At 37.2% G+C, this 16,452-nt stretch overlaps 1 protein-coding gene across 1 annotated transcript in view; it reads left to right on the top strand.

Annotated features, from left to right (window-relative positions):
- Positions 1-16,452, top strand: part of syne1b (spectrin repeat containing, nuclear envelope 1b) — a 100,828-nt gene that overhangs the window by 59,220 nt on the left and 25,156 nt on the right. The window contains 30 exon segments of the mRNA XM_043263468.1: positions 130-295; positions 580-735; positions 897-1,049; positions 1,138-1,320; positions 1,475-1,612; positions 1,701-1,886; positions 2,053-2,175; positions 2,733-2,915; positions 3,520-3,663; positions 3,996-4,184; positions 4,694-4,834; positions 5,559-5,678; positions 5,760-5,921; positions 6,002-6,196; positions 8,357-8,518; positions 9,216-9,407; positions 10,124-10,168; positions 10,409-10,543; positions 10,689-10,789; positions 10,887-11,040; positions 11,648-11,779; positions 11,933-12,082; positions 13,115-13,324; positions 13,402-13,503; positions 14,025-14,144; positions 14,285-14,485; positions 14,575-14,748; positions 15,547-15,678; positions 15,827-16,023; positions 16,105-16,237. Of these exon segments, the coding sequence (XP_043119403.1) occupies positions 130-295; positions 580-735; positions 897-1,049; positions 1,138-1,320; positions 1,475-1,612; positions 1,701-1,886; positions 2,053-2,175; positions 2,733-2,915; positions 3,520-3,663; positions 3,996-4,184; positions 4,694-4,834; positions 5,559-5,678; positions 5,760-5,921; positions 6,002-6,196; positions 8,357-8,518; positions 9,216-9,407; positions 10,124-10,168; positions 10,409-10,543; positions 10,689-10,789; positions 10,887-11,040; positions 11,648-11,779; positions 11,933-12,082; positions 13,115-13,324; positions 13,402-13,503; positions 14,025-14,144; positions 14,285-14,485; positions 14,575-14,748; positions 15,547-15,678; positions 15,827-16,023; positions 16,105-16,237 (4,579 nt within the window).

Below are 16,452 nucleotides of genomic sequence, written 5' to 3'. Positions count from 1 at the left end.
ACATAGTAACCAATTCACAGCTAGTGCAGTTAGTAAAGACTGAATACCAAACCTGGTTTAATCTCTTTGTAGTTTTGCTTGCCAAAAATGGATTGAAGGCTAATCTGTTTATGATACGTTTTTTTGTAGTCTTCTGCAGAAGGCCAGGACAGGAAAGACTCGGGTTCAGCAGGAACTGTCTGACAGGGAAGGTGTGGAGAGAGGGCTGAGTCTTGTTAAAAGCTGGATCCAGGACTCCAGGGAGCTTCTGCTCAACCCCACATCTGATCTGGACATTCTGACACAAGAATTGGAGGTGAAAGGAATATGTGAATTCTGCAGCCAATAATGATTCTTTGAAAACTTTAGCATACTATACTGTTATAATTATATTGCATGTTAGTTAGGTGAGTTGAAAAAAAAAGTACATCGCATGCATATTTCTGCCTAGTGCAGTATTCTTGTATACTACACATTTATATAATAAAGTGTGTCATCCTGGTATTGCATGCATATTGTGTATATACTGTAATAGCATGATATATAAATAGAATGGTTGTATAATTTTGATTGTCTTAATTATATTGTATCATTGTGAAGGTGATGCATGGAGAGCTGATCACTCATCGCCAGAATGTGGACAAGCTTGCAGAACAGCAGCAAAGTAAATACCTGGACCTGTACACTATTTTACCATCTGAGATCTCAATGCAACTTGCTGAAGTATCCCTGGCACTGGGATCCATTGAAGACCAGGTTAAGACCATTACCTTACGCTTACCCTTAACCTTTTCATTTTTTTCATTGTATATTAATAGGCAACTTCTCATTAATTCGTAGATGACATATATTTTCAACAACATTAGCATTTTTACCAAAGCCTTATGCAACATGTAAATAATGAATCATATCTTTAGGTTCAAGCCAAGGAGAGAGACATCCAGAAGACCAGAGTTATCAAAGAGGAGTTCAACTCCAGAATTCATGACGTGTCCGAAAAACTGAAGGCTGTTTCAACCTCCCTTAAGGAAAAGGCCACTGATATTGATCAGGCCAAAGATGAGGCCAGAGTATGTGTTGCATCCCAGTAATACCTTTTTGTATAAACAAATTCCCCCTCTGTTGAATGAACATAAAGTAATTTGACTGCATTCCTAGCGTCTCTGTGATGAACTTGACGGCTGCGGACGAAATCTTGCTGAGCTAGAAGCAGCAGTGCAGGACTTTGGTCGCCGTAACCCTCTCATAGCCAGACAGTTGGCTGATGCAATTGCCAAATTACGAGAGATCCATCATCACACTCTTCGACTAGCTGAATATAAGACAATATGGCTGAAGAAGGTAGGAAGATATATTACATTGCAACTAAAAACAAAAGGAATATTCTAATAGAAAATAGACTCAGTCTCAGTCAAACTGAACCTATCGCATTATTATGACCTTTGCATTTCAGCATTTGCATATTGCATGTGATGTGTTGTCTTTTTTTCTCAAGGCTGATGCACATCTAGATGAGTACAATGAGATGTTTGAGTTCATAGTGAAGTGGACAGACAGGGCCAGGAGCCTGGTGAAGGCCAACATCATCTGGAACTCCTCCTCACATCTGCAAGAGCAGATCAGGATGTATCAGGTGAACCACAACACAAAGATAGATGGATAGAGTATGATTCTAATTATTTTAGTGAAATAACGTAACATCTGTGATTTTAACCTTGTAGTCTGCTCTGCGTGAGTCTCGTGAGCTCCACGGTGACCTGGAAGCCATGCATGAGAAGGTTGAGATACTGTCTGAGACGCTGCAGGTGGAAGCCATGGGACAGCAGGTGTCAGAACTGAGCCGCCACACTGAGGAGCTGGAGCAGAGCATTAGATCACGGCTGCAGAGTCTACAAGACGCAGCTAAGGTTTGAATTGTTTCAATGCTTTAGTCTGATACAGTACTGCACTATTTTAACTCTGCTTTTGCAAGAAGATTTAGCTTTAGATGCTGACATGGCAATAACTAACTAGCTGTTAACTGCACCGAAAACTTTTTCTCTAGCTCAGCATTTTTTTTGTAATTTGTTTTAGGATATGGAGAGGTTTGAGAGTGAAGTGAAGGCCCTGCATGTGTCTCTGGAGCAGGTTCAGGCCACTCTTACATCTCCTGAACTGGCCCGACTGAGTCTGAAAGAACAACTGACTCAAAGACAGGTACATGTATCTTTCTTGATTCTCGAGAAGCATTTCTTTTCCACTTTAAACAGAATCTACAAGTTAAAATATAATTCCCATAACACCATGCACAGCATACTTCAATCATGTTAGATGTTAGAAACCAGGAAACTTAAAGGAATAGTTTATCCAAAAATGTGTTTATCATAGATATAGATGAGTTTGCTGCTTCATTAGAAACGTTTGGGAAAACGTAGCATTAATCACTTGCTCATCAAATGATCTTCTGCAGTCAGACATTGATGGACTGGATTATTTTGATGCTTTTATCAGCTGTGTAGGCTCTCATTCTGACGGCACCCTTTTACTATTACTGTGAAAGTGATGTAATGCAAAAATTTGACTCTTCTGGGTAAATAAGTCTTTGACTGTGGTGTATCCGGTTAAATACCTGGCCTGGTAACAGAAAGGTTATTCTGATTAATTATTGAGTGCTTTCTCTCAACCTGTTTTTGCTACATACCTATTTTAGTTTGGAAGGGAAGCAGTTTTGTTCTTATAATAGAACACCATTTTAAAAAATTTATATTTTTCAGCGTTTGCTGGCGGACATGGAGAGTTTTAAGCAGCAGGTGGAGGCCGTACAGGAGTGTCAGAGCGCTCTAAGAGTCCCAGAGGAAGTGGTGACCAGTCTGTCCATCTGCCGCACTGCTCTGAATCTGCAGCAAGAGGCCAGTCAACTGCAGCACACCGCCATCCAGCAATGCAACATCCTGCAGGTAGGAGAGCAGTTGTGGTACCAGATGAGCATAAAGCCACCTGCTTACCAGCTGGTCTGCTTTCTACCACCAAACAAACTGAATTTTCATGTTTTGTGTGTTGAGTGCTTATAGCTTATTAGGCACAAATGCTGTGCTTGTTTTATGGTCTGTCAGAAAGGATTGTAAATTAGAGATGCATTTACATGTTTTTTTTAATAATGTAAATAATAATAATGAACATTTTTGTGGGGTCTACACCTGAACATGAAACACCTACATTAAAAGAACTATATAATGCTTATAATGTTGTAGTTTGTAAAATGCTTTAAAAATGTAAGATATACTGCAGCTGCACAAACAGATTAAGTTACCCTGTAGCAGATCTATACAAGTGGAGCTGGGGAAGATGAAGGGAATCTCAAGTGATTGTTAGCCAGCTATATAAATGCAAGGCAGTAAACTAATCAGCTTGTGCAAAGTCTTTTAACTCTGAATATCATCTGTTTCGTTAACAACCCATCAGTCTGCACCATCTAGAGTTTCATGACTGAACTGTATATAACTATAGGTCATCCCTGTAATGATTTAAAAAATAAAAATGTATGTATTTGTGTCTGTTTAGGAGGCAGTGGTGCAGTATGAACAGTATGAACAGGAAGTCAGAAACCTGCAGGCTATGATTGAAGATGCTCACCGGGTCATTCAGGACCAACCTGTGAACACCAGCAACATCCAAGAGCTGCAGGCACAAATTAACCATCATGAGGTGCAATCTTATTTTTGTTTATTTACTATTATAGTATTTATTGATATTTTTAAGTTTTCATTTTAATTTAATTTAATTTAATTTAATTTAATTATTATAAAATATTTATTTATTATTATTATTTATTTATTTGGTTAGATGCTTTTAATTTTTTTTTAAATTTCTATATAGCTTTTTATTTATTGTGGGGTTTTTTTTTAGTTCAGCTTTATTTAAATTATTTTCATTTTATATTTAGCACAACAGACAGACGGATCTTTCCTGTTTCTTGCATTAACCTAAAGGGAAACTTAATTACATCTTTTGTATTCTGTTTATTTTTATCTAAACAGGAACTGGCCCAGAAAATCAAGGGCTACCAGGAGCAAATTGCATCCCTGAACTCCAAGTGTAAGATGCTGACAGTGAAAGCTAAGCACGCCACCACGCTCCTGTCAGTGAGTGATGCAGAGGGCCTAACCGAGAGTCTGGAGGAGCTGGACGGGGATGCTATTAAAAGGAAGACCCTATCACAAGTATCTGTACGTTTCATTACCCTGAACTCGGGCATGACAGTGTATCTGTGGAAAAAGGAAACTGGAGTTAAATAGTTTTAAAAAGCTATTACTGTTGCAACTGTGTGCACTACAAAATATGATTTATAATCATATTTTTAATTGGCTAATCTACATTTTTGTTATTATTATTAAAAATAGACAATCATCCTTATCAAGCAAATGACGTATTGGGATTCTTATTCCTAGGATTAGATATTAGGATTCTTTTTAGCCTTGAAAAAGGTTTTCAGGTTGCTCCAAAATTAGCTATGAGTATTTAAAGTACTAATTAAGTATTAATTTATGATTCAGAATAGGAAAACGACTTGCTGTTTTGATTAAAAACGCACACTCTTACCTGAATTGCCTTTTTTTTTATTTTACTTTTCACTCTGGGATCTTTGCATGCTTTAATCAGTGAACTTCACAGCTCTGTGAACTGATTGACTAATGTCTTCTGCTCTGTGGATGTCCCTCTCTTGTGATGCTGTCAGATGTCTGCTGGCCGCTGTCAGTCTCTCCTGTCTCCTGTGACAGAGGAGTCTGGCGAGGAGGGCACCAGCAGTGAGATCTGCTCTCCTGCTTTCTGTCGATCTCCCTCTCCTATCACTAACACAGAAGCAGCCATTAGCAAGGTATTAACATGCATAACAGTATGATTATTACGCTGGAACGAGAGTATTGTTCCTAGTTATATCAGCCTAAAAATCTTTTTTCATTTTAAGTCGCTATAAATACATGATGTAACTACTAATCAGAATCAATTATCTATGCTAAACTACAGCTAAAATTGTTACCGCCATACCCAGAGGTCTGCTGAATGAATTCTAAAACAGTAAAACTCAACTGTTTAATTCTAGGCGAGTTGGAAAATGAGCATATTTTCAAAAAAAAGTGGCGTGACCCTTTTACATAATGATATCCAAAAACAGAATCAAATTAACATAATTTAAAATATTTCTATAGAGTTTTAGTAATCTTTCATTTCAGTGAATTAGTGAAACTAATGATCATTAACTGCTAATTAACCATCAGGTCTAATAGAAATGTGAACTGTTTTTTTATTTAATTTAATTTATTATTATTATTTTTTTTTTTTTTTCAGTTAGATTCCAAGGTAGCATTTAACCTAATGTGTTCAAATAAAACAAAAGCTGGAAAAAAGAATTCTATGTAGATAAAAAGACTAAAAATTACAAAAACTATGTGAGTATCTTATTGTAGTCCACTTAATTTAAACTTGAATCTGTATATGTTAAGTTTATGACAGACAGCAGTACAATAACTTTGTAGTATATTAACCCAATTTATTTGTTCACTCTTATTCATCATCATGTTTTTGGACTGTCCTAAATACAGATGTCCATGGGAAGGCCCACACTCACTAGAGCACCCATCCAGGAGCTGTACAATCCCGCCCTGGAGTCTGTGGCGAGCTTAGATGATCTTCAGCGCTCATGGGAGACCCTGAAAAATGTGGTACTTATGACTTTTCTGCTCAACAATCATATGCACTGGGCTTTCAAATCTGGTCTTTGAGTATACCTCTGTGTTGTACAGATAAGTGAGAAGCAGAAGACACTCTACGAGGCTCTGGAGAAGCAGCAGCGCTATCAGGGCTCTCTGCAGACCATCTCTACCAAGATGGAGTCCATCGAGGCCAGATTAAATGAGCCTCCAATGCACGATCTCAGTCCTGACAGACAAATGGTGCTACACCAGGTGAGAAATACTAAACCCTAGCTCCAGAATATTGAATATTAGAATACTGACAAAAACGTCACACTACCGTATTCCTCCAGAATCAGATGGAGGAAATTGTCAAGCTGCAGAATGATATAGATGAGCTTCAGTCCAGCTTCACAGAAGAGCTGATCTCTGATGCGGTGGACACAGACTCTGCGGATCAGTTGGCCGTGCAGTCCACTCTCACCGTGCTGTCCGAGAGGATGGCCACCATCCACATGAAGGCTTCCGGAAAACGCCAACTTCTTGAGGTATGCCTAGAATAATAATTATAACAATAAGTTTCATTTATTTTTTGAACAAGGGTCACGCCACTTTTTTTGAAAATATGCTCAGTTTCAAACTCTCCTAGAGTTAGACAGTTGAGTTTTACTGTTTTAGAATTCATTCAGCAGACCTCTGGGTATGGCGGTAACAATTTTAGCTGTAGCTTAGCATAGATAATTGATTCTGATTAGTAGTTACATCATGTATTTATAGCGACTTAAAATGAAAAGTTGCGAATTTTTAAAGTTAATATAACTAGGAACAATACTCTTATTCCAGTGTAATAATCATGGTTACTGCCATACCGTGCTTGCAGCAGGCGCAAGGATATACCACCGCGACAGAAAATATAACTCTCTTCTGTCTGAATGTCATTTTATTCCTGTGATGCAAAGCTGAATTGTTACTCCAGTCACATGATCCTTTACAAATCATTTTAACATTTTAATATGATGCTCAAAAAACATTTCTAGTTTTAAAAAACATTTATGCTGATGAATAGAGAGTTCAAAGAAACAGCATTTATAAAATAGAACTATTTTAAATGGCTTCACTGTCATATTTGATCAGTTTGGTGCATACTTGCTTAATAAAAGCATACATTTCTTAAAAAAATAAAAATAAATATCAATAATCTTTTCTTTCAGTTTTTCTTTATTTTTTTATGTCAGTTTCTTCATAAAGTTATGGTGTATAGTTGTTTTCACTAATTTTATAGCCTGAAAAAGGCTTCTGTTCTTTAAAGGAATCCTATATATATATATATATATATATATATATATATATATATATATATATGTGTATATGTGTATATATGTATATATGTATATATATATATATATATATATATATATATGTATATATATATATATATATATATATATGTGTATATATATATATATATATATATATATATATATATATATATATATATATATATATATATATATATATATATATATATATATATATATATATATATATGTGTATATATGTATATATGTATGTATATATGTGTATGTATTTATGTGTATATATAAATGTATATATATATATATATATATATATATATATATATATATATGTATATATGTATATATATATATATATATATATATATATATATATATATATATATATATATATGTGTATATATTGTGACGAGTCGGCTGCCCCTCCTCTTTATTGTCACCATCACCCCGTCCTTTGTTCGCCGCCCTTCACCAGGCTCCCGACGGGAGTGGGTGTGTTCGAGAGGAGGGGCGTGGTATTGGCCAGGTCTGGCGGCGTGTGACGAGGCACACCTGAAGGGATTTAGCCTTGTCACCGCCGCCGTTAAATGCCCTGCGCGCCTCTCCTCGGGAGACCGGTCTCTTCCCCCGTGCATGCACGCTGGTGTCCTCGTGGGTCCAGGAAGGGTGCGTGAAGGAGCTCGTCCCGCCGCTAGACAAGCGCGTCGTGGGACCCCGTACAGTCCAGGCGACGACTGCACCCGGATACGGCTGACGGGCCAGGATGCCGAGCCGTTAAATCCCCTAAATCTCTGACGACCGGAGGAAAGAAGCGACGGAGATGCCGCGGAAGAAGCCGCCCCTCGCGCCCCGAACAGGAGAGAGGCGCGTGCGACCGCGCCGGACTCCGCCCCTTACCTGGACCCTGCCCCTGGAACACTACCTGACCTTCCACAATCCCAGAAGCACAACGAGGGCACCAGTTTCCCTTTTATTTGGACACTTTTCCCTTGGACACTTTATTTTGTACTATTTTTGTTAATAAAAGCCTCTCCGAGGCCTGACGCCACGCCCACTGTGTCTGTCGTTGGCTCCTCCCGTCACAATATGTATATATGTATATATGTATGTATATATGTGTATGTATATATGTGTATATATAAATGTATATACATATATATATATATATATATATATATATATATATATATATATATGAAGAGTTTATTTGCAAAAACAGTTTTTTTAAATGTTCAAAAATCTAGTTTTTTTTTTTCAAAAAATACTTTTAATCATGTTTTTATTTTGCCTTTTACTGTTAGTTTTTTAGTCAAAATAAGCCAGCTGCAGTTGAATTGAGATTATCTGGAATGCGCAATGAAAAAACATGATTTGATATGCTGATGTGTGTAGGAGCGACAGAGTGAACGTGTGGAAAAGCAGCAGCAGGCTCAGGCTTTGCAGCGCTACATGAACCAAGCAGACCAGCTGGACCAATGGCTGCAGAGCACTCGGGGCAACATCACTTCCTGCCCTCAGGACTCAGACATGGAAGAGCAGCTCATAGACTGCCAGGTTAGAGCGCCCCCTACAGCAGATCACAAAATGTGTGCTTTCTGAATTATTTACAGATTGAAGTATAAAAGAAAATGTATTATTTTGTGGCAACGCCAGTAATTTATGTATGTTCGTGTTCTCAAATGAATGAGTTGTTGCTTAATTGCGCTGGACACAGGAACAGGAAACTTTTTTATCCGTAAACAGCAGTATTAGAAGGCCTCTGAGCGTTCAGATGGATTGATTTCTTAAGTGTCTGCGGCACGAGCTGTAATCAGATTATGTAAATGACACAGTGTAACCCCGTTCATAGTTATAATGGTTTTAGGGGTATTAGAAGATTCCTGTGAGAGGATTGGTGCTTACTGTAAATAGGTTCCGCCCCTTATTACATATTCATGAGGGTTGCTGCAGCATTAGTGAGGAAAGAGGCGGGGCTACGTTTGCCTTCATGGGAAGGTTACAAACTGGCAGATTTCCCACTATGAAACACCTTGACTTTTTCCTTCAAGCTCATGCATAGTCTTAACATTTTGAATTGCATTTATTTGAAGTGATTTTACACATCACCGATATCCTCAAGGATGCATGCTTACTGGGAGCATGGCACGTGAGGGATTATGGATAATGTGCAGCGCTGTAGGTGTCGGTAAGGGCCTGGGATGAGAGCGGAAGAGCCATGTTTGAGCTTGCTTCGCTTCTGTTGCTCCTGCAGAACATGCTGCTGGAGATCGAGGAGAAGGTGCTGGCTCTCTCAGAGCTCTCCAGACACAGCGAGAATCTTCTGCTGGAGGGCCGGCCGGAGAACAGGGAGGACGCCGAGCAGCTCGCCAGGAAGCTGCGTACGCTGAAAGGCAGCCTGCTGGAGCTGCAGAGGATGCTGCAGGACAAGCAAATCAACATTCAGGTGGGACTTTAACTCTGAATCAAGGCTGGAAGCTTAGAGGTTTTCGATTCTATATGTCCTAGAGGTTCATTTGGATCTTTAAAAATATAATTCCCTTAAAAGTGACGGAAGTGGTACCATGCTCTGGTAGTAGTGTGTTAGCACTATTATACTTACGTGATACTAAATAATTAATTTATGCATGTACCGTATATCATATAGTTATATTAGATGGTGCATTGTGTTACAAAAAAACATTTACATTACATTACATTTACATTCTAGTCTTTTTAACTTTATGTAGACTCTTTTTTTACAAAATGCATGGAAATAAAAATATTTACAGAAATGAAGTATTAGAAGCAATAAAAGCAATTTTAAAAACTCAAAACTATACGACAATAAAATCAAATTTAAAAATAGAAAAATAAAAAACTGTATCTGAGATTTTGTAGGGAAACTGTTATGGTTTTTCAGTTTAAAAAAATGTCATATTCAGTTTTTCATAAGTGTCAAAGCATTTATTATAACAAAATATAATTTATATTCTTTGTTACTTTTAAGAATATATCATTTTTATAATTTGACTCTGATGTTATTATAATAAAATATACATGATATAAAATAGATTTGATTAAAATACAATAGATATTCTATAATAAAAGAAAATATGACCAAGACATGTTTTTTGTGAGATTCTTTGAGTCACTAAACCGTTTGTCTTTTATGTCCTTCAGGCGACTTTAATTTGGGAGGAGTTGAAAGGCCCTCAAAGAGCAAGCGTAATAATAATATATCTCCGCTTTTTCCTTGTCACTCTACGTGCAGAATAATTCAGCAGCACTGGGTTCGGTCTGAATGTGCATGGCTTTGTCTTTTCCTGCTACTTTATATAAGGATATTGCAGAACGATGACTGATGATTTGATTCACGAATGGATGATCGTTTGATTTTAAGATCAAGATTAAGTGTTTTCGGTATTCACTGTTAGCACTCATATTTGTATTCACCCTCTCCCGCAGGAATCCCTGAAGGAACCATCAGACTCCAGTGAATCAGACTCCAGTCTCTCCCAGAGTCCGAACATGCAGGACTGGCTGGCCCAGGCCCGCTCCACACGCAGCCTACAGCACCAAGATACCCTCCAGAAACAGAAGGTAGATGAACTTCTTTTTTACAAGGAGAAGGTGTTTGATCTCGACTTCTCTCCATCGTGCGCAGTGGGGCTGAACTTGTTTGATTCTGCTTCAATAAGAGAGCGTCTGCTAAACGAGGAATGATTAATATTGCGTGTGAATTCAGGAGCTTGAAGAGCAGCTTGCAGAGCAGAAGAAGCTGCTGAAATCCGTAGTGAGTCGCGGAGAGGAAATACTCACCCAGCAGGCGTCCCCCGTCAGAGCCAGGTATCATTTCTTTCGCATCTCACTGGAATATGATTGACCTCAAACTTTTACATCTCTGACTCTCTCTTCACAGTTCTGTCTGTCAAATGTTCTGCAGCGCGACAGAGATCCTCTCGCCTGATGCGGAGCAGGGGGGAGACGCTCAGGCCGTGAAGAAACAGAGGAAAAAGAGATGGGAAAGTCTGAAAAAAGACATGGCCACTAAACTGCAGCTCCTCATGAACACGCTGGAGCAAGACAGCAAGCAACCGGTACAGCGACTTCATTACGGTGTCTGTGAAGCTTCCTGAAGATTTGAAACTTTTGAGAATCATTTGTTGTGAACCATTGATTCAGTGTCAAAATGAATCAATGAATCATTTTGGAAGCAAGTGATTCAAACGATTCAAAGTTTCAAATAGCTTCGTTGCTCTCATCGCTAGTTCACGTAACTGAAATGTAAGATGGTGGATGCCAAGTAACATTAACTCTTTTTAGCTTAAAATGTGTACATTTTAGCAATTTTACAAATTCATAATATGTATTATGAATTGACAATTTCAAAAAATATTTTCATTTACATTAATGCACTTGGCAGGTTCTTTTATCTAATTTGATCAGTTCGTGCCTTTCCTGGAAAAAAGAGATTATTCTTTCCTCTCTTTTTATCAGTCCATGTTGCATATTACTGTTACTCTCCCTCTTTCAGTATTTGGGTTTTTGACTATCACTTTCTGTTAAACTTTAACACTATTCCTTTTGCTGCCTGGCTGCCTTCAGGGAATATTCTTGCATAATCGGAGCTGCATAACTGTTGTAATAATCCGAAACTGCCTCTGTTGGTGGAGTGTTTTGTAAAAGTTGTATATTTTCAAACAGGTTTACTCCAGAACTGCTTGTGTGAAGACTGCAGCTCCGGTTTATAAGAGAGAGACTCACGTCCAGGACAAGTCCAGCCTGATGTCCCTGCACAATGGATTCAGTCAGACAATAAAGGATATGAGTCCTGAGGTAGACACGTTTTTATACAAACAGTATCAAACAGTGACAATTCTATTTTATGTTTAACCTTGGTAGAATCACTGAAATGTACGGCTTTGAGTTGTTCATTGCTTAAGTTGATAGTTCAGTGTACTGATGTGTGTGTAATGTTTGATTCTGCAGGCCACAGAGCAAGAGGTCATCTCGATGGAGCAGCAGCTTTATTCAGCGGTCACAGCCACCTCCTCTTGGGTGGATGATGTGGAGAACACACTGTTTTCTGGCCCTGCGCTGCTGACGGAGAACGCTGAGACGCAGCTCTCCAACCACGAGGTAGCTTCCTACCAGACAGACAGCCTTCCTTTAGGAGAAACCCAGATCCTATTTATCCTCTTGCATTGAGTGCTCTGCGGGTTTTTTCCTTATTAGAGACATTTGTCAACTAAAAACTGTGATACTTTAGAATCAGTTCATATCGTAGAAATTAGACATTAATCCCAGTATGTTTTTTTCCCCATAGATAGATTTCACCTTGTCAGAAAATTACCTGGATTTTTTTGTCTAAAAATACTGGAAATGATACAAAAAAGGTCTAGTTAAAATTTGTAATATTATAATAACTAATAATTATAGGAATTTAAACAAATGTAAAAGCTATAATAGTTACTTAAAATTGGATAAAAAAATTTAGAGCTTTAAAAAAAAATTATATGTATTTTTAGTATAAATTTCAGTATTTTTAGACAATTTATTATATAATTAAATCAGTAATTTTAGACAATTTCTGGCCCCTGCGTCCCATCTGTTTATGTAAATGCTTTAGTAATTAGACATTCCTAGTCAGAGTTGTTTTAGCATTGTTTATATACTTACTGTATTTATTAATATATATATATATATATATATATATATATATATATATATATATATATAATATATATATATATATATATATATATATATATATATATATATAAATATATATAATTTTTATATATAATTCTTATAATTTTTTTTTTTCAGTTTTAACTTTTAATTTAATAATGCTTAAATTGTTATATATCTTTATGTATGGCTCTAATTAAATGTTATTTCAGTTTTAGTTTGAGTAAATTTATATGCCAAGGCCACATTTTAGATTTTATTTTCAATGACCAAAAATTATTTTATTAGTTGTTCGCAATAGCGACACTGATAAAAGTGAAAATGCAGATTAAAATATCAACTGTTGTTGCTTCACAAGCTGGTATTGTGTACTACAGCTATTGTTGGCACGATGATGAAGTACTCATGCTTCTGTTTTGAATAAAAGCATCTGATAATCCATGCACATGTGTATAAATCGTAAGCTTTAATGTTTTACAGACATTGGGAAAAGAAGTGACGGAGGTGTCGAGGCAGGTCAGCCACAGCGAGGCACTGATAGGTGGCTCTGTGGGACTGTCTGAGGAGGAGCAGACCCTGATGAAGGACACCCTCGACTGTCTGACTCGACGCCTGGGAGCTCTGGACTCGGCCCTGGACCGCCGCTGTGACACCATGAGGAGCAGAATGCGGGAGCTCACAGCTTTCCAGGTGGGAATCAGGCACCGTTCGAGTTCTGTGTGTTAATACAGCACCCCACCATCGTCTCAGTTCCTGTTTCTTTTCAGACGGAGCTGCAGCATCTCTTTACAGCGCTTAGTGAAAGCAAGTTCCAGATTATTCAGAAAATGGCAGGAGTTCTTGACCACACAACAACTAAACAGATTGAAGTAAGAAAGAATACTTCATATTTGATTATTAATTAATGCATCAGTTTTTGTATTCCATTATTAGATGTTGTCATATTTATTAACAGTGATTGTAGTAAATATGTTTATATGTAATATAAATTATATAAATAAAAATGTATGTATAAGACATGCATATGTTTTCGTTTTTAAATATACACTGTATGCTATTAATTGTTTGACAGCATATATATATATATATATATATATATATATATATATATATATATATATATATATAACGGTTATTTTATTTAACTATATACATTTAATTAATTTAGTTCATTTTATTTATTATTTTAGTTTTTTATTTTTTTATTTTAGTACTTCAAAAAAATTATTTAGTTGCCAAGCATTCAGTTAGTGTCCAGCATGTATGATATTTGTCTATTTACATTTTATTTTTCCATCTTTTTTTAAGTTTTATGTTTAATTTTAGTTACAATAAAAGTGTTTACAGTTCATGCAGTCATATCGCTGTGAACTCACTTTTGTTCTGGCAGATCATTGCAGAGGCAGAGGAGACTCTGAAAGTGTTTGAGCACAGAATAACAGAGCTGAAAGCCAGAGGGGCGGAGCTACAGCTGGACCAGTTCTCCACCAATGAGCTGCTGAAGCTACAGGTAACAACCAATCAATGTCGTCAACAAAACTGTCAAACACTTTTATGTTTTCAGTTACTGTAAAACAGAAGCTTACTAAGTAGTTAGAGTGGTTTAGAAATAAAATACTTCTTCTCAAGCTGTGTGTGTGTGCTTCACAGGATGCTTATGAGGAGCTGGTGATGACCGTGGGCTCTCGACGGAGCGGGCTGAACCAGAATATGGCACTAAAGAATCAGTATGAACGAGTTCTGCAGGATCTGATTGATCTGGTGGACACGGCCCAGGATAAGATGAACGCCGACCAGAAAATTATCGCCGGCTCAGTGGAGGATGTGCACAATCTTCTAGACAAACACAAGGTACCCCGAACTCCAGAATAGGTCTTGTGTTTGTCTTGAAGCGTGTGCATGTCCTGATGCTCACACGTCTCCGAATGTTTCATTTTCAGGAATTTTTCCAAGGCTTAGAGTGGCACATGGTCCTCACTGAGACGTTCTACAAAAAAATCAGTGCCTTTGTTTTGCCACGTGAGCGCCAGACTCTGGAGGAGACACTCGCTCGGGCTCAGGATGTGCTTAAGCAAGCGCACAAGAAAGGAGTTGAGCTGGAGTGCATCTCAGAGGTAACAATGCTTCTAAATCGTTTTCAAAACAAGAAAAAAGTCACAGTAAAGACATTTGCATTGTTCAAAGATTTTGCTCTTAAATATACACTGCTAATTTGAACTCAAATATACTCAAAAAAAAGTATCACGGTTTCCAAAATAAATTTTAAAAGATCATAACTAGTGCTGTCAAATGATTAATCGCATCCAAAATGTACATTTTACAGGGTTTTTTTTACATAATATATGTATGTGTCCTGTGTTTGTTTATTATCTATATATAAATGCACATGTATATGCATTTATATATTTATATTATTATGTTTTATATTATGGATAAATATATTAAATATAAAAACAGAACACATTTTTCTTAAATTAAAACATGCATGTTTTTGTATTTATATATGCAAAATAAATACACTTTCATATATTACTTAAACAAAAGCTTTTGGGTGTGTTTTGCGATTAATAATTTAACAGCACTAAAAATAACATTAATAAGAAATAAGAAATGTTTCTTAAATAGCAAATCAGCATAACATAAGAATTTATATGATGGAGCACGTGTAAAGACTGTATGCTGAAAATTCAGCTTTGCATTATAGAAATAAATTACATTTTACAACATAGTCAGATGCAAAGTAGTTATTTTAAATGTTAATAATATTTCACAATATAACAGCAATATATAACTGTATTTTTCATCCGGTAAATGCTGTTTTGGTGAGCACAAAGAAATTTGACTCCCCACAAAAGTATGAAACTGTTTCTTTCACACTCATTAATATTTGTATGTTTCTCTGACTTTATCAGACGTGGAGTCGCCTGGTTTCGGACTATCAGACCCTGTACCGATTGCTAGAGGCTGTGGAGGGCAGTCTGCCGACCGTCGGCCTGGTGGAGGAAACAGAGGAGAGACTGAATGAAAGAATTGAGCTCTATCAGGTATGTAAAGAAATCATGAAACTTCAGGCTTCGCGCCTTTTTCGGGTTAGTTGTCTAGATTAACATGGATAGATCGACGTATCAGGATAGATAAACTAATCATGCCAGACTGACTGTATCTGATCGACTTGACCTTCCATCACCTTAGGCCCTTAAAGCCAGTCTGACGGAGCACCAACACAAGCTGCATCAGGTGCTGGAGGAAGGGAAGCATCTTCTGTCATGTGTGAGCTGCACCAGTCTGGAGAACCAGCTCACTCTTTTGGGCGAGCACTGGCTCAACAACTCCACCAAGATCAACAAAGAGCTGCAGAACCTGGAATCCATCCTGAAGCACTCAACCAGGTCAGGGGCGTTTTTTCTGATGCATGGTTTCATTCATTTTATTTTGTAATCTTCATCATGAGATGTGCTTGATCGTCACAGGTACAAGCGTGAGTCTGGAGAACTGAGTCGCTGGCTGCAGGAAGCTCTGGAGCGCCTGGAGTTCTGGAACACGCAGTTCGTTGCTGGTCCTCAGGAACTGGAGACCGTTAAAGACCAGTTATCAGCTTTTCTGGTTAGTTAGACTGGTTCGATGTTAAGAAATCACGAACGTGTTAAGATGTTTGTGCATTTGGTCGACTGGTTTCGCTGGAAAACCACACTGGTCCAAGCTTTGCTATAAAAACGGAATAATATTTTATTATATTATATTAATTAACATGTTTATTGTTATGTTTTATTGTGCAGTATTTTATTTTTTATTAATTTAGTATTATTATATAATCGTTT

The sequence above is a fragment of the Puntigrus tetrazona genome, chromosome 17, assembly GCF_018831695.1.
Source record: "Puntigrus tetrazona isolate hp1 chromosome 17, ASM1883169v1, whole genome shotgun sequence".
Taxonomy (NCBI): domain Eukaryota; kingdom Metazoa; phylum Chordata; class Actinopteri; order Cypriniformes; family Cyprinidae; genus Puntigrus; species Puntigrus tetrazona.
This window is presented reverse-complemented; position numbering and strand designations above follow the sequence as displayed.